At 44.4% G+C, this 24,515-nt stretch overlaps 1 protein-coding gene across 8 annotated transcripts in view; it reads right to left on the minus strand.

Annotated features, from left to right (window-relative positions):
- palld (palladin, cytoskeletal associated protein) overlaps positions 1-24,515 on the minus strand; it is a 69,599-nt gene that overhangs the window by 26,419 nt on the left and 18,665 nt on the right. For 4 of the 8 annotated variants that reach the window (XM_023953893.1, XM_023953892.1, XM_023953890.1 and 1 more), the window contains 7 exons: positions 17,606-17,755; positions 5,381-5,556; positions 4,114-4,180; positions 3,408-3,525; positions 3,262-3,324; positions 889-1,030; positions 763-786 (listed from right to left, as the gene is read on the minus strand). In XM_023953893.1, coding sequence (XP_023809661.1) covers positions 763-786; positions 889-1,030; positions 3,262-3,324; positions 3,408-3,525; positions 4,114-4,180; positions 5,381-5,556; positions 17,606-17,755 — 740 coding nt within the window. The remainder of the gene's footprint in view (positions 1-762; positions 787-888; positions 1,031-3,261; positions 3,325-3,407; positions 3,526-4,113; positions 4,181-5,380; positions 5,557-17,605; positions 17,756-24,515) is intronic. The other 4 variants (XM_023953894.1, XM_023953895.1, XM_023953897.1 and 1 more) reach the window with 1 other exon arrangement.

The following is a 24,515-nucleotide window of genomic DNA, read 5'->3' on the forward strand; positions in this document are numbered from 1 at the left end:
GTGACGTCACCCAAAGGCTGATGTCTCATATTAATCTCTATCCAAAGCTGTGCTGAGACTCCTAATCAGATGTAGTAACTGCTGGCTTCTGAGTGGATCAACCAGTCCACCAACTAATGAGAACTGGATTTGTTTTTGCTTTTTTACTTTCACATGTGAAAACTTGGATTATGCCATCATAACTTTGTAAGAAAGTATCATTTCGTTCTTTATTTGTCTTGTTTTCATTATTCCTGCCACCATCAGCCTTCTGTTCCTGACTTTCTTGTCTTACAGGTATTCCTTCCTTCACAAGTCATTGTCTCAACTCTTCATCATGATTGAAGTTTCCATGCATCTTTTGCTCCAGGTTTTTCTGATTACCTGCTGCAGCAGATTTAGTCTTTCTTTGTTGTTTGTTTGTTTGTTGTTTGTTGTTGTTTGTTTTTGAAAATCCTGATCTTTTGTGAGTAACATTAAAAAAGTGAGGCAAAAAGAAATAAAAGCACTGTATCGGCTTGACTCACAGAAACATTTTCTTGAACTATTGTTTGTCAGGGGCTGCAGTGTCTTTTATTGTCCTCAGATATGCATGCTTTGGGCGTAGGAAAACATGAAACACTTTGTTTCAGCGTTAGAAGAAAAAATCCCTCCACTCAACAGATCCAGTCTGATCTCTGATTGTGAAAGAAGCTGCAGCTCAGCTGGAGATTGTTTTTTTTTTCTGAATTAAGTTGTCTGACAGTAAACGGAGATGTGAATGGTGTAGAAACAGAAACATACCTGGCTCAGCAGCTGATCGAGGCTCTGATGCATCGCAGGCCGAGAAGGAGAGGACAGAAAAATATCTCTTAGCAGATAATTACAACCACAGCTGAAACATTCCAAACGGCAAAAAGCTGCACTGACTTTTCTGTAATATCCGAAAGTCAGGGGAGTCCAGGATCTCGTTTCCTTCTCTGTACCACCGGACCTGTGGAGGAGGGCTTCCTCGGACCCGGCACTCCAGAACCACCACTTGACCCTCTGAGGCCTGAGCATCCTGTAAGTGCTGCACCACGGTTTAGGGAGGAAGGACACAAACGACAGCTTAATATTCAGATTCTCTGGCTGCTGATTTCATTCCTTATTGGAAGAACCCATCGTCATAATCAGCACGTCTTTCTCTGAAGAAGAACAGATCTTACAGTTTTTGTTTTCATTTCTGACTGAGGACATCTTCCTCCAGTCACTCAAAGACCCGCTCTGATAACCATAATGTTTTAGGTGTTTTTTTAATATGTTCTTGTGGCTTTTTTAAGATTATGGAGAACATATTAAACAAGAATTAGGATTTCCTTGTTCAAATTGTTGGGAATATATTAACATATATTTTCTTTTTTTTTACAGAGGGTAGAGAGAGGGGGAAGGAAAAGTGTGTGTGTGTAGGGGGGGGGGTGAAATAGAAGAAAAAAATAGAGAGGGAGGAAGTCAGAGGATATGAGTGCCACACGCTCGTTTAAGAAGGTAGGGGTTTTGAGCTTCACAACATTTAGATCAGCAAAAGAGAAAAATGTTACATCTCAGAATGAAATCCTCACACTAAGACGAGCTTTTAAAACTGAGCATGGAGCACCTGGAAAATATCTGAATTGTCCATCACCAACTACACTGATGGTTAGGAGCGATGGATATAGCAGACAGGAAGCGGCGTGACAGTGTGACAGTGGGAGTGGAAATGAAAACTCACTGCCAAAGTGTACCTTGTGATCATTAGTGGACCAGATCCTCCCCAGGTCAAGTGGCCGGACTGAGAGGGGGGCCTCTCCGGACCCCGGACCCCCTCAGTCAAAGGGACCAACACAGCCCGAGCGAAGGAGACCATTAATACTACATTACTAATGCTTGTTAATGTCTAATAGTTTATTAATGATTCCTTTTCTAAAGCATTCCCGGGCATAAATAGAGATCTCTCATCAACAGGGAGGGGAACGGGGGCAGGCTTACTTTTCGCCAACGGCCCCCCCCACAAACTCAGAGGTGAATCTCTGATAAACTCCTGCAGCTCTGCACTCAGACTGGTGTTTCATGAAAGACCACTGGGAACACTTTGAAAAAAGATAAAAAGATGATCAGAGAGGGACTAAAAGTTTTTGAACTCACACATCTAGATGCATCCTAATAAATGCATTTTACTCGTGAGAATCAATTCCAGGAGAAATGAGGGATGTTAGGTCTGAAGTTACCAAAGAGACAAACTCTTCTATTGAAGAAAATCAAATCTAGACAACTTGGATTTTTTTTTAGAAGTGATGTTTACAAAGGAAGGAGAGCTGGGGTTGATGGGAGAAACATGTAATCTAACCATGAATGGCTGGAAGGTTGTGCAGCGAACATTATTTTACCCATAATTCCTCTTATTTTAATCTTGTAAAATGTTCCCTTCAGACTCAGACATTCTGCAGCTAAAGCTGGAACACTCAAGTAAATCCACAACAACCTTCGAGGCACCAAGAGATTAGAATAAATGATTGAATGTGTTTTTGGATATTTACTGGATATTTATCTGAGTTCCCTCATGAGAGATGGCACCTGTTCCAACATTAGGCCTTTTCCAGTTTTCCATGAAGGAATTCTATCAATGTGCTGGATGTGAGGACGACGCCAGCCAGAAAATGTAAAGCAGAGTCCAACCTCCAGTCAATTCCACAGCACCTGATGAACGCTCACACCGGAGGAACGTCAGGTCGGTGAGAGCCTCCTGCTGGGTTTCCAACATACATCATGGGTCTGGGACATTAAAGCACTCACTCTACCAGAAGCCATTCCATCCCATTGAGATGATTAGCTCAGCAGAATTTCTTAAAGGAGGTGGACATAAGGGTGAAGAAAAACAAATGTTCTTCTTAATGAAGTGAAAAATGATTTAGGGCCGACAGGCTGCGTGAGACCTGACCGTGTGCTTTAGCAGCACGGTTTGAAGCTCTACCTCAGACACAAGACCTTGGTGGGGAGAGGCAATTGATGAGGGCTGGGGAGTCTGAACTGCGTGTTGAATCTGACCCCCACCAATGACAGCTGCAGAGCTGCACGTTAAAGGAGGCCCAATGGGTTGATGGCCTTGAGGTAGAAATGGGGCAAAACCTGCAGCAGGGGCCAGAACTTAGAGCTGCTGTCTAGAAAAATCAAAGGACTCAAGCTTGAAGAACCGTGTATTCATGCAACAACAACCTTTGTGTCCACATCCCACAGGCCCCTCAAGCAGCGACGGCCCAAACGCATTCTTGAAAAGGTCCGACTAACCTTGGTGAAAACGGGAGAACCAGATACATCGCTCCCCTGCAGCAGCGACACCGGGCTCTGCGTCTGGAAGAAACAGGAGTTTCATCAAGAAGAGGATTTAAAAACCTTCATGAAACCCATGAGCTCCTCTGTCTGGAGCTTCTTACCCGCTGTGGAGGCTGAGACATGGACTGGACCAGATAGGAGCGATGAGGAGGAACCTCTGGAGCTTTGGGCGATGATGAGCGTATTGTTAGGGACATTGAAGAAGTCTTTTTCTGCACTCTTAAAATAAACAAAACATCAGTCAGTAAATTAACAAATATGCTACTGCAAAACAGAAACCGTGTCTAACTGACTCAGAAAGGCTTTAAGCTAAAACACAATACTTGGAAGAAATCCGCCTCCCTGGCAGTCCAGATGATATCAGAGATCTTGGCTTGAGAGTGTAAACAAAGAGGAAAGGGGACACGGCAGGAAGGAATCCAGATGGAGGCAGAATTATGAAAGACTCAATCAAAAGAGCTGGGAAGTGTTTTGAAACTTGCTGGAACTGCTGGGTGGAGTGCAGCATGAATGCTCCTCAAAATGCAGCCCTTTGGGCAGGAGGAGTTCATATGAAGACATTCAAACCTCAGAGGACCGTGTCCTTGCAGAACAAGTTTAAAATTAGAAAGCAGAAGCTCATCCCTGAGATGTAATTCTTTCCAAAAATGTGGATGGCTTTCTCTTGTTCTGGGAAAACTTTATGAGAGTTTTAGCTATGGAGAAGCAGATCTAATCAGCTGCTGCAGATTTCTGTTAACATGCTGGAAAGTGCAAGGTTCAGTAGATAACAATAGAAGTCATAAGATGCAGGCTGTGAAAACGTACTGAGGCATGGCTCCTGATCTGGACTTTGACCCGGCTCCTTCTGCCTCCGAGTCTGATGAGGACGCACCTGCAGGAGGACAAAAACATCACTGAACAGCACAGACAAATGTGCTTAAATGAACAGCAAAGCTAAGAAAAAAATGAGCAAATGTTAGTAGCTGTGTTTCTGGAGAAAGATCAACCTTTAGTTTCGACACAAAAGTTTTGTTTTCTCTGTCTTAGTCTTTGTTGACCATCTTTAGTGACTCTGCTGGGCCTTAAAGGGATTTTACCCTACAAAAGTTCTGTGAAATCAGGGGTATATTAAAAACGTGAAAATGTTTGTGTTGTTTGCTTTTTCAAACTCTCTGGAAACATGCTGTGGTTACAGCAGCTGCTATGCCTTAGGCACAGCACAGAGTTATCAACGAGTGTAAAAGGCCAAACCTGTACAGGTTATAAAAAAAAAAACATGTGACTAAAGATCTCTTCACTCATTGGCCAGGAATTGCAAGGGCGGGGCATAGCAACTAGAGGCAGAAATCATGGAATCCCTGCAATCCTTGTCGGGATAGTTCATTCAAACTTGATATTTCGCTGCCCAATTTTGAACACCTGTATCAACACCAGGTACAACACCAGTTCATCACCTGTCCTGGGTTACACCTCTAAATAACACTACCTATTGTCATGCTGCGTATGTTTGTGCAGTGATTTCAAAACAGGATTGTAAATGGAGGAAAGGTTGTGTCTGAGACTTTCATCTATATAGACGTGTGTCACGTCAAAAGTTGTTTTAATCAGCCTGCATTCATCTGACCACATTTCAATGAGTGGCTGTGTCTCATCGTCATGGTTACTACTTTCCTACTCTGTTTACATCCCATAATGCCTGGCTACAGTGGCCATTTTGGTCCAGTTGTGCCGCTCTGAGCGGACCAAGCTTAGTTCGATTGGAAACGACTGAGACCACCTCGAAAGATGAGTCAGAGAGCGGTTCCTGTACACCAGGGTCCACAACAACAAAACTATCCAACTACACTAACTGTGGTGCAGACCAAACAGGCCAGTGTGAAAGTGGGTTCTCCTTTGATTGTCTGAGGGGACTTTTTTACTGTAATCAATGGAACTAGTTTCAGGACTGGAGGAGTTTTGGGTCCTAATATGTCAATAGAAAGTGAGCCATAAAGCGCACAGAAGTTCTTGCAGATTCAGGTGGAACAATTGCAAAGCTGAGGGCTCCCTGCCATAGTGGTGCCATAAGGTGACCTGGGATTTGTTGTCTGACCTTCGATGTACACCTCAGCAGAGGTGTTTTCTGCTCCCAGGCTGTTGGAGGCCACGCAGGTGTAGCGCCCGGTGTCGTCCTCAAAGGCCTCGGCGATCACTAGCGTTTGCAGGTCGCCCTCTGTACTGATCTGTATGTCAGGAGAGTTTTGCAGCTCCCGCCCCTCACAGAACCACCTGAAAGAAGGGGGAACCCAAAATTACTTCAAAATCTTCACCTCAAAGAAAAGATGGACTTAAACAAGTGGAGTGAGCTGAAGGTACAACCAGAGAAACTGGAAATGTGCCTCTTTAGTTGAGCCGTATATTGAAATGAAATGTGTCTTTCAACCAGTGCTTGATTGAAGGACATGTCTTTCCAATGTGTGCCAGCATGTTTGACATAAATAAGCTCTCACTGACATCCCCCCTCGGGAAATGTCTGTTTTCAAATCTGCCAGGCAGCGGCTGCCTCAGGCACCGACATGACGCCAGGTTACGGGAAACAGAAACACCCCTTTCCTCTCCCTAGTCAGTTCCTCTGAATAGAGAGATTCACCCAGCCCCCACCCCAGATTGTGCACATTTTGTTCCCTGATCTGGGACTCAAAGGGGATGAGTCTCCGGCTTCCCGTGTCTCATCTCTCTTTAGGGATTATGGTTAAAGCAGACCCCACAGGACCTCCAGCCACATCAAGCTGCAGTTGAGACAGGGAGGATTAACCCCCTCCTCTGGCTCCTGCAAGCATGCAGGAGGCTTCAAAGGTACCAAAGTAAGGTTTAAAAATGTTTAAAACCATTTAAGATGTTCACAGCCGGAATCCCAAACCACCTCTTATCTTCTGTCTTGTCATAAGCGGGGGGGTTATTCTGCAGAAGGCCAGAGCAGCTGTTCTGACGGATCCGAGGACATCCCAACACCTTACTCCATGTGTGTAGACTCAATCCGACAGCAGGTCAGCCGTCATTCAGCTCAGGCTCCAGACAGACCTTCATCACCCGACTTAGTGGGTGTGGCAGGAAAAAAGGAATGACATCTAGGAGTAGGGGGGGTTGAATGAGTCAGGTCAGGCCAGACAGGGAGAATGATGGATTCCTACACAACAATTCATCAGTAGTCCTGACAGATGCTCTGTCTTTCTACAATATTGCAGCCTCGTGAGCAAAATGATGACAACCATGCACTGACATGACAGTGATGAGGCTCCGGTTTACGGCACAGATAGGAAAGGAGGCTCCCCGAAGCAGCAAAGACTCATTATCGATGCTTCAGACAGCGTGCAGCAACACATGAAGCACACAGTATGATGTGTAACACAAAAAAGAGCCAGTCTGGTCTGGAATCAAGAACAGCTGGTGACTGACTGTAAGAAGTAGCATACCAGTATGTTTATGTAGTTTGGAAATTAATTTCCTGGATTACAAACAGGTGGAGAGGAGTGGGGAGAAACTGTCTGCTGAGCCTGCTGCAGACTTAATGTGAAGCTCCGGTCTCCTATTGGTCAGACCTATAGGCTCTATTCTAAATCACGGCTTTGATGACAAATGCTTCACGCTGGAATTCACAAGCATCGGCTCCATTGGATAAAGGTTTTCTGGCAACAAATCCTGTTTAATATGTGATAATCATGCAAGCATGTTTTCAGCTGGACTGTATAACAGACCATTTGATTTTGTGATGAAGGATACAGAGGCTCCTGGGGGGGGGGGGTCCTGAAGGATTCTGGGATTCAGGGCAAAACTGGATCCCCGTAAAAAGCTTAAGAAAGTAAAAAAACACACAGGCTCTGGTTAAGTAGGTTTTCCACACTGGTAGACAAATATTTGCATCAAGACATGTTTGAAAGTAAAAAAAAGCTGTTAAGGCCCGTACACACCGGGACGAATATTCGCCAGGCGTTATTTGCCAGCGTTTTTCGCCACGTTTTTTGTGTTCACACCCAGGCGATTTTCGCTGACGATGAGCCGAACGAACATGCAATTTCATTCCCTGACATTAGATGGCGCTTAATGTAAACAGAAATACTCCTGTACACAAGGTGGCGCTGCGCAACTTTACGCTTCTTAAAGTCGCTTTTCATTCAGAAGAAGAGAGTAAGTATTTACGCGCTTGTCAGAATAATACAAAGAAAACATGAATATTTCAAGCACCAGTAGCTCCAACTGGTACTTGGTAAGGGGATATTTTAGAATGTCCGTCATTATTTCTTCGCGGCAGTGTAGACGCTACTTGGCGTCTAACTTCTTCGCTGGTATGTGTGCTCAGCAAGGCAGTTTGGTGTTTGAGCGCCCCCAAGTTGTGTTTTACTGTAACTTCAGAAGCTCCAGACACGTGAGCAAAAGCGCCATTCTCATTGGTCGAATAGATTTCGACGCAACGCGTCGAAAAAAAAAAAACGAACCCGAGGCGTTTTTAAAAAAATGACGCTTTGACGCGTGGCGTATTTTCGCGTCGGTGTGCACACTCACATTGGTGCCCTTTGTTTAGTCACGAGGCGTTAAACGTCGGTGAATATCGCTGGCGAAATTCGTCCCGGTGTGAACAGGCCTTGAAGTTTTTAAAAACAAACACTACCTTGGTGTGATCTCTTTGTTAGCAAAAGGGGTTTGAAGTAAACTTCATCATTTTTGTATTTACCTACTATCACAACGGGAAGTCTTGTTACATATTTTAGACAGAACCAACTAAAGCTCTATATTCAGGTTCATGTAAATACATTTTAAAAATTCAAAAATATGTACGATCCGTGGCCGTCCTGCTGGCCCTGGCCTGGGTGGCGGATGTGATTGCCCGGCGGGCAGTTGTTCTCTATCTGCTGCCGTACGGGTGTTATGGGGGGGGGGTCCTCGCTGCCGGTACTGCTACGGCAGGGGTCTTGGTGTGGGGATGCCTGGGTACTCTCCCTCCTCCTTTTTACATTCCATCACCCACTCTAGAAGAACATAAAGACCCACTCAAGCACAGGCGCTATCTCACCTTTGCACAAATAGTTTGAGTGACTAAATGACATATTTTACATGGGTCGGTCCAAATGCATAAGTATGTGTGTGTGAACATCAGTTGTATTGTGTACATGTTGATATGTTTTGTATGTGGGCATTTTTGGAGCCCACAGGTATGTTTGTGACATTTGGGTGTGTGTGTGTGGACAGGACCTTTTGGATTTACATTACTTATAAACCTGACTGTAATGATTGTAAACATCCAGCAACTTGTTGCCTTATGCTGCTTCACGGTTCTACCCCCCCTCCTCTTTTATTACCCGCCTACACCCCCCCCCCTCTCTGGCATCCCTCTCTCTTTTTCCCTTCTTTTCTTTTCCATCTGGTCCAACAAAAGACTGTTACAGATATGAGTAAGATGAATAAAGTTTAGCCTAAATTACAAAAGGGGTTTATTTAAATATACACCTAGTGTGTTAAATGTTTCATAATCCCTCTTGTAACAGTAAAAATGTCCAACACAAGAGGCTTTCAGCTCTCATCTGTTGCTCAGCTGCTGGACAGGACAAGTTAAAAGAAAAGAAAAAAGTAAATAATTAAAAAAATCTGGCTCTTCTGACCCCCTTTAAAATGTCCTAACGTCACCTCTAGACCACATGTTTTAAATCAAATACTGTATGTTTAGGTGAACAAGTCAACCTCCAACTGAAAAAGACAGAAAAATCTAAATTGTTGCTTCCATAAAGTAAAAGTATAAGTAAAAACAAATGTATTGTGTTGAAATTATCCATCAGGAAAAGGAAAAGTTTTTAAATCTTTCTTAGTTTTTCTGTCTGAAAAGTGTCATGCTGTGTTTCTCTGTAGTATGAAGAATTTTGTCAGCTGCAAATTAATAATTTGATGCTACTAATGTGGCACTGATGTGGGTTTTTGGAAACAAACAGCTTTATTTTCTTAAACAGATTGCGAAGTTTAAAGGCTTTGTTACAGACATCATCTGTAGAAAACAAGCACATGAGGTCACAGTGTTTTCAGACAGATCCAGAAGCATTTCGTAGCATTGGTTTGTGCAGGTTTTCCATCAGGGTATAGCACACACACACACACACACACACACACACACACTAGGGTGCAACAGAAGACTCCTTAGCTTCTCTGTCTGAAGCACAACAATAAAATCCTTAAATAATTCACTTTATTGGACTAGAATTATGTGCATTTACTCGGAAATCTCATTTACGGACATGCGCTAATGTTAAGTCTGTTTGTGTGGAATGTGCTGACTGTGATGAAGGACCTGAACAGCACACCGGGTTCTCTTCCGCTAACACTTCAGATTGAGGGCAGGGGGTCACAGAGCCCCATGAGCTCATTTGGAAAGGGGGAAGTACTTTTTCAGTACAGTGAGATGTCTGACGATCCATACAGTATTTAGGAGTATTATGTGTGAAAATAGCCAAACCAGCCACACTGCTCAAAACATGTTCTGAGACATCGTGAAAAACTCATTGGATGTTGTAAACACTGTTTCACTTCACAGATTGTCGAGATAGGGAGGTAATAGTATTGTAGTGATAGACACACCTCATTTAGGGTTTTCCACATAATGGTCTCATAATGGTTCAGTTCACTGTCTTAACATCTGAACTAACACCAAAAAAATTCTAAAAGAACGTTTCATCAAAGTCAACATTCTGTGGGTAAAAAGCTGATTTTAGTTTATCATTCAAACAGCCATGAACATACGACGTCGCTTAACCAACGAGCAGCACCACTTGACCGTAGCACGATTTCATGTTGGTAGTAGACAGTCAGATGGTCCAGGTGAACTTGGTGAGTCTCAAAGTGTCATCAGCAGACTTGCATCAGGACACAGAACTACTGACAGAGTTTGGAACAGACCCAGGAGTGGAGCTCCGCCAGTGACAGACCACAACCATGACCAGAACCTAAGGACCTCTGACCTCAGACATGGTTTAGCAAACGCCAAACAGATGCAGGCCCGTTTACCAGATGCAAGGTGTACTGGGGTTTCCAGACAAACCATTCACAACTGACTCCACTACTTTGACTGGAATGACAGACAACCATTGCAGGTAACACCAAGACTCCGCTATGGTTTGCAGTACAAGACCACGTGACCTGGACAATGCAGCAATGGTCTACCGTCCAGTTCAATGATGAATGTTTGGTCATCTTGAACAGAAATGATGATCCTCAGCTCTGCTGGAGATGGCGAGGTGAGGAACAGGTTGAGGTCAACATGGTCCCCAGGTTTTGGTTTGGTGGACCAGATTCAATAGTCTGGGCAGACATCACCAGTCATAGCAAACCTTATCTGGTTATACCTCAGAGACATCATAGAATCTTCATCATCCAGCACACGCCCAACTTTCTGTTCATGGATCATAGTGCCTCCACCACATGGTGCCAGATATGTCAGGAAGTCAGAGAGCTTCGAATGGTCTGGCCAGCAATGACCTCTGACCTGAACTCCATAGAGCATGTCAGGGAACAGCTACAGCAGAGAACGGATAATCGTATCCCATCCACAAGTGAGCCGGCAGAACTGCACTTGGGGGAAGAGTAGAATCCTCAGAACAACATCATGAGGTAAATATACCCGCTATCGACATGGTCAATGTTTGTTATTTGAGGCTATATTTGTTATTGTCTTAATATTGAGATAATACATTAAAAACTAATGAAAGTGGTGTTTGTTGTCATTAATTATTAGGAAAGGGGACTTTTAACTGTTTAATTAAAATGGGAAAAACACTAAACACTAAATAACATTATCCATAAGTAATTGTGAGGTGTGTATTTCCTTACAGCACGTCACCTAAAAAGACAGCAGAACAAATAGAGACAGAACTGCTGTCATTGACACCCCCTCTCCATCCAATGAGTTGGGGCTTCAGTCAGTTAGGCATGGTTGAACTGTCACTGTCCAGCCGCCAGTCACTCTGTCAGGATGGCTGAGGAGGAGACTCAGTCTGTGAAGACACCAAAAGAGGCCAAAGCCGTGCCTGCCGGCCCAGCCTCCACCCCGCCAGCCGGGGGCCATGCTCTCCTCATTTGACCCTGTTGTTATTTGCTGCTGTTGATGGAAACTTTTATGAAGCAAAGCTCAGCTTTACCACAAATCCAAATGAGTGAAGTCCAGTATAGAGTGTGTGTGTGTGGGGGGGTTACTTACAATAATGACAAGACGTAGGAGTGATCGGCCTGCCGACAACACCCCCAGGAGACGGGCCAGAGTCAATATTGGAGAGCAGGCTCGTCTTTCTGAGAGCTGCTTTGCTTTTTTGCTTTAAGCCACAGTGTTCAGCCAAGCAGACAACAAGAGCGGCATCGAGGCTGCCGAGCCCTGATTACAAACTACAATGGAGGTCAGCTGGAGCTGCCCAAACCGTAGAGGAAGCCACATCCACTTCATTTTTCTCCTAATTCATGCATGCACCAGACCGCCAGCTTTTCAGGCTTTCCTTTCCCATGAATGCTGTCTAAAACTAGTAACAAACCCAGAAAGGCTCAGAAAAGGAAAAAAACTGCATCATTAAAAGGATTTACTCACATCTTTCACACAACTACTGCAGATACTGACCTGCCAATCAACATGTTTGCACTCAAAGAATGGCAATAACAGCTTTTGATGTCCTGAACCTATCATGCTGCTCTGATCCTTCATTGTGGTCTCACTTCTTCAGAGACTGATCTGATCGGTGAGTTTGATGAAATGTCAAAATATTTACTAGATACTGAGACTTTTCCTTTCAGATCTACTGGGAAGTGTGCTGGATTTAAGCAGAAATAAGAATGCAAGGAAACAATCATGTTTACAAAAAAGCTCAGAAATGATAGAAAAACAAAAAAAGCAGCAAACCAGACGGTGCCAGATTGAAGCTTGTTTGAGAAGAGAAGTAGTTGGACCAAACACAATTCACCTCACACTGCTTGGGGGCTGGACACATTAACAAAAATGAATGTATATTCTGGTTTCAAATACCTTTTTTCTGTTGCTTATGGCATTTATACTGTGGGAGATGTTTTATGTGTCTCCCATCCACTGACTGTATAAGAGAACTGGACTGAGAAGAAACGATGATTCAAACTGGCTTGGACTGATCACGGCTTACTGAGGACGTCTGGTTCCAACATAGCAACGGACATATTGCGGAAAAATGGCCACTGAATTGACTTAATTTTGTTGTAGCTGGAAGTATATCATTTTCTTATTAGCATCAATGGTAAATTCTGTAAGCAATTTATAAAGGGCTTGTAAACCCCCTATTTGGTCATGCTTTGGGGGGCTGCAAAACACTTAATAAACTGTTAATAAGAACACAGTTAATATATTTATTAATCCCATACAAGCAAATTTATAAATAGCTTGTAAATGGTATTAATAAAATTCTAATAAATGTCTTTATAAGCAGCTTAATACCACATTACTCATGCTTGTTAATGTCTTATAAGTAGTTTATTAAGGAATATTTCAATGTATTTATAAACAGCTTATTTAAACTTGTAAGTCAGTTGTAAGACATTTACAAATGCTAATTAATGCACTTATAAGCAGCTTTCTAAAACATTACTTGTGCTTGTCAATGTCTTATAAATAGTTTATAAGCTTATAATAAAGGGTTACCAGGTTCATGTGGACCGATCCTGATGGAACTGGTGAAGCCAGGTCCAGTTTTTGTTTCACTTTTTATTCCTGCCAACAAACTTTCAGCAGGTTTAGGTCAGACCTGCTAGTCTAAAATTCTAGTTACACTTTCTGTTTGTTTGCTCGTGTGGAAATAGCAAACAACGTTTCACTACAGATTTATTACGCCATTCAAAAGTCTCTTGTTTGATCGTATTGTTTGTTGGTAAATAAGAGCTGTGGCTATTTGTACTTTAAAGTTATATTGGCAAGAGATGCTATACTAACTTGTTGCGCACACAAAGTTGGACAACACATTGGAGAAGTCGAGATACATGTTTACTGCTGTGCTATAATTACATAAACAGAGCTCGAAAAACTAGAACGTGACTTTTCACAAAATTATTACCGTCAGCTAATAAAGGAGAACTTATGGAAAACATTTCAGGTTTTTGAATGAGTTTACTCTCAATAGTGAACATTGAAATTGCCAGACTGGCCAATTTCAAGGTCAGTAGGGCGTTTTTTATTCTGAATTTGCAGCCCAAAATTGCTTTAGGTGGATGGACATAATTTGGGTGGGTTTGGGATCAGTTCTGGAGCTTTTTGTTCCTGGTTGAAACACGTTTCGAATCTTCATTTGTTCCCTCTAGGAAATGAGAGATTAAAAAATTAAAGGCATTTAATAAATGTAATGTTTTTCAAAGTAAAAAAGTATATTGACACTGATGTTGTCTCAAAGTAGACCAGTACCGGTAAATACTTTTTGTGAATTTTTTAAATAAATAAAAATAGGTAAGGATTATTTTTTATAAAATTAATACAGAGGGCCCCATGTTATGTTGGCCTGGGGCCCCCAAACTGCTAAGTCCACCACTGTGTACCACCCATCATATTTTAAATTATCCACAAACAAAATGGTAAAAAATAGTTTCCAACTAAACTTACACGTCTTAAGAACAAATCTACAGAATCTAAGAAAAGAAATGCTTGAAAATAGTTTTGAAAATAACAAATCAGTCTGGAGTTCCCCCTTAAATTCCCATTTTCTCTTGTCCCCCTCCTAATGTCTACATCAAATTTGAAATAAAAGTTCAAATTCAATTTAAAATTATTTTATGATATTGTTCTTGAAGCCCCTAAGTGTTGGAACACTTGTTTTAGTATATTACATCCACCATTTTTACAGTCAGTCAAAGCAAAAAAATAACTTACTGGCTCTCAATAAATAAACTTTATTAGTAGCAAGTGATGAACAACACGAGCACCCTCTCTGAGACAGTGCTACTGCATTCCTCACTGGCCGTCTTTTCAGTGCGGTTTCATGTCACATTTTAACACAAAATAAACGAGACAAACATGAAATACATTAAATGTTAAATGGAAAAGGCTGACATGCAATAAAAATGTGTACATTTTTTTAAATAAAGCATTAGAGTTGGGCTTTTATGCTAAGTTGCTAAGAGGTTGCTTTGCCAAATCTTGCAGTTGCTATAGCAACCCCTAGCTAGCTCCTTGCGCCGCCCCTGGCCACGAAACAAATAAACGATGCCAGAGACTGAGAAAACAAACTCTGCCAGGGGAATAATATCTTGGCACAGCACCTGTTGCTGCGGCTCGATAAGCCCCAGCCGCTCCGTGCTTTAACCCCTGGTGCTATCCTAGGCACTTTACCATTGGGAGTTGGGTCATCTAGACCCACTAGACAGTGCTCTGAACCTTTTTTCTTCAACGATTTGTGATCTTCACTGGTGTCCATGGATTACATGAAATCTTTCCACCTTTATCCACCTTTTTCATGGTAGGGAAAACACGTCAATGTAAGGGTGGGGTCATCTAAGATAGCACAAGTGTTAAGGAGAACGGTACCTCGCTGCACCGGGCCGTGGACTGCACTGCTTATTGTGCCCTCTCTCTTTTGGGCCCCCTGACCGGTGCCAGTTCCCAGTTCCCTCCCACTGGTCCCCCCCAACCCATATGCAACGGGCGCAGGTAGTCTGCAGCGATGTCAAATCTACAGCTGACCCGTTTTGAAACACGGACAGAGGAATTTCTGTCAATCTTAAGGCCCGTACAAACCGGGACGAATTTGGCCCGCGATATTCACCGACGTTTAACGCCTCGTGACTAAACAAAGGGCACCAATGTGAGTGTGCACACCGACGCAAAAAAAGCGTCACTTTTTAAAAAACGCCTCGGGTTCGTCTTTTTGGTTTGACGCTTCGCGTCGAAAATTATACGACCAATGAGAATGGCGCTTTTGCACACGTGTCTGGAGCTTCTGAAGTTACAGTAAAACACAACTTGGGGGCGCTCAAACACAAAACTGCCTTTCCGAGCACATATACCAGCGAAGAAGATAGACGCCAAGTAGCGTCTACACAGCCGCGAAGAAATAATGACGGACATTCTAAAATATCCCCGAACCAAGCACCAGTTGCTCATATTCATGTTTTCTTTGTATGATTCTGACAAGCGCGTAAATACTTGCTCTCTTCTTCTGAGTGAAAAGCGACTTTAAGAAGCGTAAAGTTGCGCAGCGCCACCTTGTGTACAGGAGTATTTCTGTTTTACGTTAAGCGCCATCTAATGTCAGGGAATGAAATTGCATGTTCGCTCGACTCATCATCAGCGAAAAATCGCCTGGGTGTGAACACCACAAACGTGGCGAAAAACGCTGGTGAATAACTCCTGGCGAATATTCGTCCTGGTACGTACAGGCCTTTAGTCTGTGTGTAGGTTTGAATAAACTCACAACCATTCATCAGGTATGCATTGCATTTCCTACTTAATAACGTTTTTATTCATAGAGAAGTTTAGAATGTTGTCCATCTGTTGTCATCTTGTCCAAAAACATTAATACCACAACCTGGGTCTTATTTTTGTCATGATCAGAGTTTTTTCTTTTTAAGCTTGGACCAAAGCATTTTATGTGTCATGATTTCAATGCGAGGCGGACCCAGACGCTGGAACCCAGAAAGAGCACAGGTGAGTGGCAGGTAAGAGTTGTTTATTGTTTTTCCCAGGGATGGAACTTTGAGCAGGCGAGAGGTGATCCAGATGGGCAAACGGCTGTGGCACGACTGGAGGGAACAAACACGGCGATTCACCGATTCTTTCCAAAACGGCAGATAGAGGGGTCCACACTGACGTCACTCGTGGGGAGGAATCCGTAATGGGTAACGATGTGCCGTTGATTAGTGGCGTTGGATCTCCTTTTAAACAGCAGAGGATGATGAGTGGAGTGACGGCAGCTGGAGGGTAATCAGGAACAGAGTGGAGCCAAGCTGGAGGGGGAGGATTCTGACCGAGGCACCATGACAGTACCCCCCCCTCAACGACCGCCTCCAGGCGGTCCCGGACGCCGATCCGGGTCGGCCCGATAAAAGTCATCGATGAGGGAATGATAGATTCCAGGAGCGTTCCTCCGGACCGTAACCCTCCCAATCCACCAGGAATTGATGGCCACGACCAGACATCCAGAATGCGACTGACCGTGAAGGCAGGCGCACCATCAATGAGCCGGGTGGGCGGCGGGGATGCGGAAGGCGGGCAAAGCTCGCTGTCCTGAACCGGCTTAATCTGTGACACGTGAAATGAAGGGTGGATCTTGAGAGCCGCAGGTAGCCGTAGACGAACACAGGAAGGATTGATGACCTTCTCGATGGTGTAGGGACCAATATAACGGGGTGCGAGCTTGCGAGAAGTGGCATGGATAGGTATGTTCCGTGAGGACAAGCAAACCCTCTGACCTGGCTGGTAAGTCGGGCCCACCACCCTGTGACGATTGGCCGAACGGCAGGTACTCTGCTTCGTGCGGAGGAGAGAGGCCCTGGTTTGATGCCAGATGGTTTGGCACCTCTTGAGATGGTCCTGAACCGAGGGCACAGCCACATCCAGTTCTTGCGAGGGAAACAGTGGTGGTGGGTACCCGAGGGTGGCCTCGAACGGAGACAAACCTGTGGCGAAGGAAGGGTGAGTGTTATGAGCATACTCCGCCCAGACTAAGTACCTGGACCAGTCCGTGGAATTTTGGTCAGCGAGGCAGCGAAGGGAGGTCTCCAGCTCCTGATTAGCGCGCTCGGCCTGCCCGTTAGATTGGGGGTGATATCCAGATGTGAGACTGATGGTAGCACCCAAGGCGGTGCAGAAAGCCCTCCAAATTTGGGACACAAATTGGGGTCCGCGGTCCGAGACAATGTCAGATGGTAGGCCATGGTATCGAAAGACGTGGTGGACCAGAGCGTCGGCGGTTTCAGAGGCCGAGGGTAACTGAGGAAGGGGAATGAAATGCACGAACTTGGAAAATCTATCTATAACTGTGAGGATTACAGAGTTACCCTGAGAGATGGGGAGACCGGTGACGAAATCGACTGCAATATGGGACCAAGGACGACTAGGAGTGGATAATGGATGGAGTAGACCTGATGGAGGACTTAGAGCGGGCGCAGGTGGAACAAGCGGCCACGTACTCCTTGACGTCTTTGGACATGGAGGGCCAAAAGAAGCGTCGACGGAGGAGATGGAGTGTTCTGGCTACCCCACCACGGCAGGCGATGCGAGAAGCATGGGCCCAGGTAATAGCCTCTGACCTAAGAGAGCGAGGAACATACAGGGTGCCGTCAGGAGGATCAGGATGGTCGGTCTCCTCACCTTGTGCCTGAATAACTTTGGTCTTGATGTCCCAGGTGAGCGCCCCAATTATGCAGGTGGATGGGATGATGTTGGTGGTGGAGGTGTCCGGATCCTCGGAAGAGCAGTACTTGCGAGAGGGCGTCAGCTTTTATGTTGCGGCTGCCTGGCCTGTAGGAAATTGAGAAATTAAATCGGTCAAAAAACAGACACCAATGGGCCTGACGAGAGTTCAGTCTCTTGGCGGAACGGAGGTAAGCAAGGCTTTTGTGGTCAGTCCAGACAATGAATGGTTGAGCCGCTCCCTCCAGCCAGTGCCGCCACTCCTCCAAGGGGAGTTTGATGGCGAGTATTTCCCGATTTCCCACGTCGTAGTTTTTTTCTGCGGGGGAAAGTTTCTTGGAGAAGTACGCACAAGGTTTTAGTTTGCCGGTCCTCTCCTCCACAACGAACTGTCTGGAAGGATCAGGCTGGATTAATATGGGAGCAGAAACAAAGAGTCTTTTGAGGGTGTCGAAAGAGTTCTGGGCCGCGGGATTCCATTGGAAGGTTCTGGTGGTGGAAGTGAGCTGAGTGAGAGGGGCGGCGATGCTGCTATAGTTCCTAATGAAACGGCGGTAAAAATTAGCGAACCCGAGAAATTGTTGAAGCTTTCTGCGTGTGGTGGGAGGCTGCCACTGGGAAACTGCTTCGATTTTAACAGGATCAGGGTGAATGCTACTAGCCTTGAAAATATAACCCAGAAATGGAATGACGGTTGTGTGAAACTGGCATTTCTCGGCTTTAACCAATAATTGATTTTCAGAAAGCCTTTGTAGAACCTCCCGAACGTGATCTGAGTGCTGACTGGGATCCTTGGAGTAAATAAGGATGTCGTCTAAATAGACGAACACGAAACGGTTGATAAAGTCACGGAGAACATCATTCACTAGTCGCTGAAAAACAGCTGGGGCAATCGTAAGGCCAAAGGGCATGACAAGATATTCAAAATGTCCTAGGGGTGTCTTAAACGCAGTTTTCCACTCGTCCCCCTCCTTAATCCGAACCAGGTGGTAAGCGTTACGTAAGTCCAGTTTTGAAAAGATGCGGGCCTCCTGAATGGAGTCGAAAACGGAGCTAATGAGAGGTAGTGAGTATTTATCTTTAATAGTTATTTGATTGAGTTCTCTGTAATCAATACATGGTCTCAGAGATTTATCTTTTTTCTGGACAAAGAAAAACCCGGCACCGGCGGGAGATGATGAGGGACGAATGTGCCCAGAGGAGAGAGCCTCCTGGATATACTTCTCCATGGCGACCTTTTCAGGCCCAGAGAGGTTAAATAGCCGGCCCTTAGGAAGGCGAGCTCCTTCCATTAACTTAATAGGACAATCGTACGGCCGGTGGGGGGGAAGTGAACTGGCTTTAGACTTACTAAAAACTGTACGTAAATCATGGTAACAATCAGGAACGTTAGAAAGATCAATATCCTCACAAGCTATAACTGGGGAGACGTCCACAGAAGGAACAGCTGAACGCAGACAGTTGGCGAGACAAAACTGGCTCCAATCAGTGAGCCTAAGATTTACCCAGTCAAACTGAGGATTATGACGCCGTAACCATGAAAACCCAAGCACAACCAGGTTCTGAGGAGAGTGGGTAACAAAAAACCGGGTGAACTCACGATGGTTGACAGAAGTGACTAGGAGAACAGGCTCGGTGCAGTGCGTAATGTCAGACAGGTGCTGACCACCTAAACCAGCAGCTTTGACGGGGATTTGAAGTTTCTCTGTGGGTAGAGAGAGACGTGAAACAAGACTTAAATCGATGAGACTCTGCTCGGCACCAGAGTCAATGAGAGCCAGGGATTCAATAATCTTAGAAGTGTGACATAACTTGACAGGAACGTAGAGAAAGTTCTTTGAAGCAAGGTTCTGTTCACCCACCCGCGGCCTGTCTTCTAGCGGGGGGCTGTAAAGTTTAAACTTGCGGAGCATTGATTGACTAAATGTCCAGGTTTACCACAATAAAAGCACGCACCCTCGGCCCGGCGTCTCTGACGCTCCTCGGGGAGGAGCTTGGAGTGTCCCATCTGCATGGGTTCCTCAGGAGGACCGCTGGGATGTTCGAGCGCGAGCTGAGGTGAAGAGTGTTGTGCAGTACCTTGGGTCGGCCGCAGGGGGCTTTTGCGGGGGTGAGAAGCCCTTTCCTGATGACGCTCTTTCAGACGTGTGTCCGAGCGCAGAGCAGCGTTGACAAGTTCCTCGAAGGTATGAGTCTCAGGTTGCGTGCATAGATGATCTTTGATGCTGTCGTTCAGGGATTGATAAAACACGCCTCGTAATGCAGGATCGGCCCATCCCGCTTCCACCGCCAGGATTCGGAAGTCTATGACGTGGTCACTGACTGATCAGTTACGTTGTTTTAGGTTGAGCAGCTTGCGGGTAGCCTCCTCCTGTTTCTTAGGCTGATTGAACACTAACTGAAACTCCTGAATGAATTACTCGTAAATCAGGTGAGCTATGGGATTAGCCGTTAAGAAGGCCTGAGCCCACTGTAAAGCTTTGTCACGAAGAGAATTAACAATCAGAGTGGTCGGACTGGTAGTACCTTGGAGCTTGTTGGAATAATAGACGACACTGAAGTAGGAAACCACCGCATGCATCAACGTCTCCGAAGAATGGTTCTGGTTGGAGACGGAAGTTTTCCGGGCTAGGAGATGAAGCGGAAGTGATGATGTTGTTAGGGGTCGGTGGAGTGGTTGTAGCGGCAGGGCTAGTAATTCGACCGGATAAATCAATTAAGGATTGGGTTAAACCATCCAGACGACGAAACAGTTCCTGCTGGGCGGATGATATTTGATTAAGCGCGTCGGCTTGACGCCCCAGCGCGATACCTTGCTGACTGACGGCGAAGCGGAGTCCTTCTGGGTCAGCTGGGTCCGGAGTTGGGCCACATCGTTCTGTCATGATTTCAATGCGAGGCGGACCCAGACGCTGGAACCCAGAAAGAGCACAGGCGAGTGGCAGGTAAGAGTTGTTTATTGTTTTTCCCAGGGTTGGAACTTTGAGCAGGCGAGAGGTGATCCAGATGGGCAAACGGCTGTGGCACGGCTGGAGGTACGAGCGCGGCAATTCACCGATTCTTTCCAAAACGGCAGAGAGAGGGGTCCACACTGACGTCACTCGTGGGGAGGAATCCGTAATGGGTATCGATGTGGCGTTGATTAGTGGCGTTGGATCTCCTTTTAAACAGCAGAGGATGATGAGTGGAGTGACGGCAGCTGGAGGGTAATCAGGAACAGAGTGGAGCCAAGCTGGAGGGGGAGGAGTCTGACCGAGGCACCATGACATTATGTTTATTTTAATGTATCTGATAAGTCGTGTCTCATTGTTGACAGATCTCTCCGATATGGCGTCGCTCTTTACGTATCTTGGACAATGGAAACAGGCTAGGGCTGCATCTCTAGCAATATAACTCATTGGATGGGATTATATAAAAGAGCTTCCTCCCGCTCCCTTTTAATCAATTAAATCAACTTTTTTGATGGAGTCACTGTATGTTCTGTGTGTACAAATACAAATATGTCTACCTATGATTAAGGGTGATTATAGTAACATAATTTACACGTGTAAAGGAAGAATATAAATCCAAGTTTTTCTTCTTTTACTTTGAACTTTTTCCCATTAAGTCGTGATTAATCATGTTTCTTTTTTTGTATTTTTTAGTAATCCTTTGTTTTGATTGCTGGAAATAAACCAAATCCAAATGTCAGTTGGGCTACGTCTGAATTCCTTCACTACTCACTATATAGTGCACTATAGTGCATCTGCTAATTTGTAGTGATGTCCGAATCTACAATTCCAAAATCCAGTGCCCTAATAGTTTCCTAGAAGTCTCTGCGAAAAACCAGTGTGCATCACTGTTCACTAGATTGGTGAATATGGCCCACAATGCACTGCGTTTGAACAGTTTTTGCCAAAAAAAAAAATTCTTTTAATGTACAACCAACATTTTCATCACCCCAACACAGTGGATTCACAAATAGTTGATGTAAAATGCCCATATTGATTAGATTAGACTAGATTTTTTACTTTGTGAAATCTGTGACATCATATTTCCCTTTTAAAAATAAAATAAAAAGTAGTGAACATGGTGTCCAGACAGCTTTTAAAATCCAGGGCACTCCATAGTCACGCACCATATAGTTTTTTAGTACTTCAGGATTAGGGTGGGAATTCAGTAGGAATTCGGGGGTGGGGGGCGTACGGAGCTGCCAAGTTCCACACAGACCAGCCACAACAACACATTTGAGACAAAACTTTGTTGCTGCCCGCGTCCAGTTCATTCATAAAATTCCAGTGGTTGGTTAAACTGTCTGCTGTGTTTCTTTTCTGCACAACCAAATGAGATGACAGGGATGGAGGGGAAATTGTTCAAACACTGGAAGACGAGGCCCCTTTTCCAGAGGGACCTTTCAGATGTTTTTGCTGCTTTTCTGAGGTTTCATTCATGCACTCTTTCTCCAAAACAAAACAACAAAAGTGGCTCCACAGGTTCTGGCCACAGTCTGCTGACCATCAAAAGCACCACAGCAAACTGGGCTTCAGCCAGTCAACCCTGTCGTCATGGAAACCTGCAGGGCTCTGGTCTGTGACTACTGGAGAAAAGGTGGTTTATAAAAGATGACAGTGCCACATTCAATACAATGGCTTGTTTGAAAAAAGGGTTTAAGCACAGAGTCCAGAGTCAAACAGATGCCAGAAGTAGGCAGGCCTGGTTTGGAATGGGTAAAAATAAGCTGCTGAAGGTCTAAATGGAGAACTCTGTGTTGGTGGTACCTGGCAAGAAGCAGACACGTGGCTGTGATTACTGTGTGATCTCAAGTGTTTGAAAAAGAAAAAAAGCCCTTTACTGGTTCAAACTTTTCAGCTGGAAAACATGCTGCATGCCTCCACCAGGACGCGGCAGGTGAGGGGTTTTGCAGTTCTCGCCAATAACAGGGTCTGCTGTTGTGCCCATCATCCTGTCCTGACTGTATGGAGCAGACTCTACAGACATGGTCCACAGATGTACACACCATATACCTGTGGTCCCTTTAGTTGAATACTTCTGGTTTGTGAGGGATCTTGCTCTCATTTGTTGCAATAGCGACATCAAAAGCTGTAAACGTCCCTTCAATGACTGATCCAGAGCTAATAGGAGCCAGAGTTTTCCTTTGCCTGCATGTTTCCATTAACTACAGAACATGGAACAACTTGTTAAAGCATCAATAAAGCTGCAACATGACAGTAGAGCTGCTTTGTTAACATGCAAGTGGGGAACAGTAAAAGTCTGAAACACAACCCACCAAACCTCTGAAACATCCAAAATTATCTTCAAACCCAGTCAGAGTAGTCTGTTCACATCAGCACCAGACATGTGGAGGTTCTGGAGGCTGGTCTCAGTCTTTGGCACCATCATAACAAAGCTTGACATGAAGGCATCGTTTAATTAATGAGACGATGCTGCTTCACACATCTTTGTGCTGAAAAACCTTCACCCTCCTGAGGTCCTCCTGTCAGTCCTTCACTCAGTGGGATCAGAACATTTACTTTCTCCAAGAGACATACTTTTGGTATTTCTTGTTTCTGTAATTCTTCAAAAACAAAGCTGTTTTCTTCTCATTCTGAATAAATGCATGAAAACTGGAAGAACTTCATCAAACTTTTACCCATGAAATCTTTACGAGGTTTGAGTTTATAGCAAACTTCAAGGTCTTTCCCTTGTAACTAAAACAAACACTCAGGGTTTTTTCATTTGTTTTTGTTCGTGCGTACGTTCTGCATACTTCATCCAATTTCTGCCATTCAAGTATCAAAATGTTTTTGCAAGTTAAGGACATCATTGCTCTCTTCTGCAACTTGAAGTTCTTCTGCAATTCACCAAAGTTGCTGCAACTTTTGCCATAGAAATACATGGGGAAGGCTCTTCTGCAACTTCAAACTTTCGGTAAACGTCTGCATGCTTTATGCTCTTCAAAAAGTTCAAACATGTATTTTGTGTATGTTTCCAGCTATCTTTGAATAATTTTGCAAATATTTATAGTTATTAAAATGATTGAAGTAGTTTAAATTTCAAATTTAATGGAAGTCAATGGGAAGTCTGCTTTTACTTCACTGTTTTTTAGACGTATCTCCTCCTAGAGAAACCATTCAAACTTCAAAATGTAGTGGAGGGATTGGGCCATACAGGTATTACTTTTCTTTTGGATATTTGCGTAGTTTTTGAACTACAGCTCTTTGAAATTAGGCAATTTTTGACCCCCATCCGATTTTAACAGAGCAAGAGCACTAGAGTGTGTAGAAAATTGCAGAACAAACTGCTATTTAACTCTACCACTGTTTGTCACAGTGACACAATTTTTCAGCAAAACACAGGAAAATTCCTCTAGATTGAAAAAAAAGTGACCCTCAAACCTCTGGGGCAAACGCTTTTGCTTCTACTGCCCCTAGACTGACACTAGGATCCCTTAATTTTCCCATATATTTAATCTTTCAGCTGCTTCTTACAGCCAGTCATGTTTTCAACGTGTGATTGTGAGAACACACTAGAACCTAAAGACATGCAACTTTCACAAATTGTAGCCCAAAGCCTTATGATTCCTACAAGGGTTTATCACCATGGGTGTGGTGCAGGGCCTGGGCGGTTGACCTCCAATCATAATATTGCGGGTTTGATTCCCGCCTTGCACTGAACCCCACCTTCCCACTGGTGGACGGTTGGCGCCAGTGTTCGGCATTCACCAGTGTGTGACTGGGTGAATGGGCCTGTGACTGTAAAGCACTGTGGGCCTTCAAAGAAGGTAGAAAAGCACTTTAGAAGTATACGCCATTAGCATTTTTAATAAGTGAAAGAGGCATGAAGATATGACCATTTGTTTGGAAGGAGTGGCGAGAAGAGCTGCCCCATA

This window comes from Oryzias latipes, chromosome 4 (genome assembly GCF_002234675.1).
Source record: "Oryzias latipes chromosome 4, ASM223467v1".
Lineage (NCBI taxonomy): Eukaryota > Metazoa > Chordata > Actinopteri > Beloniformes > Adrianichthyidae > Oryzias > Oryzias latipes.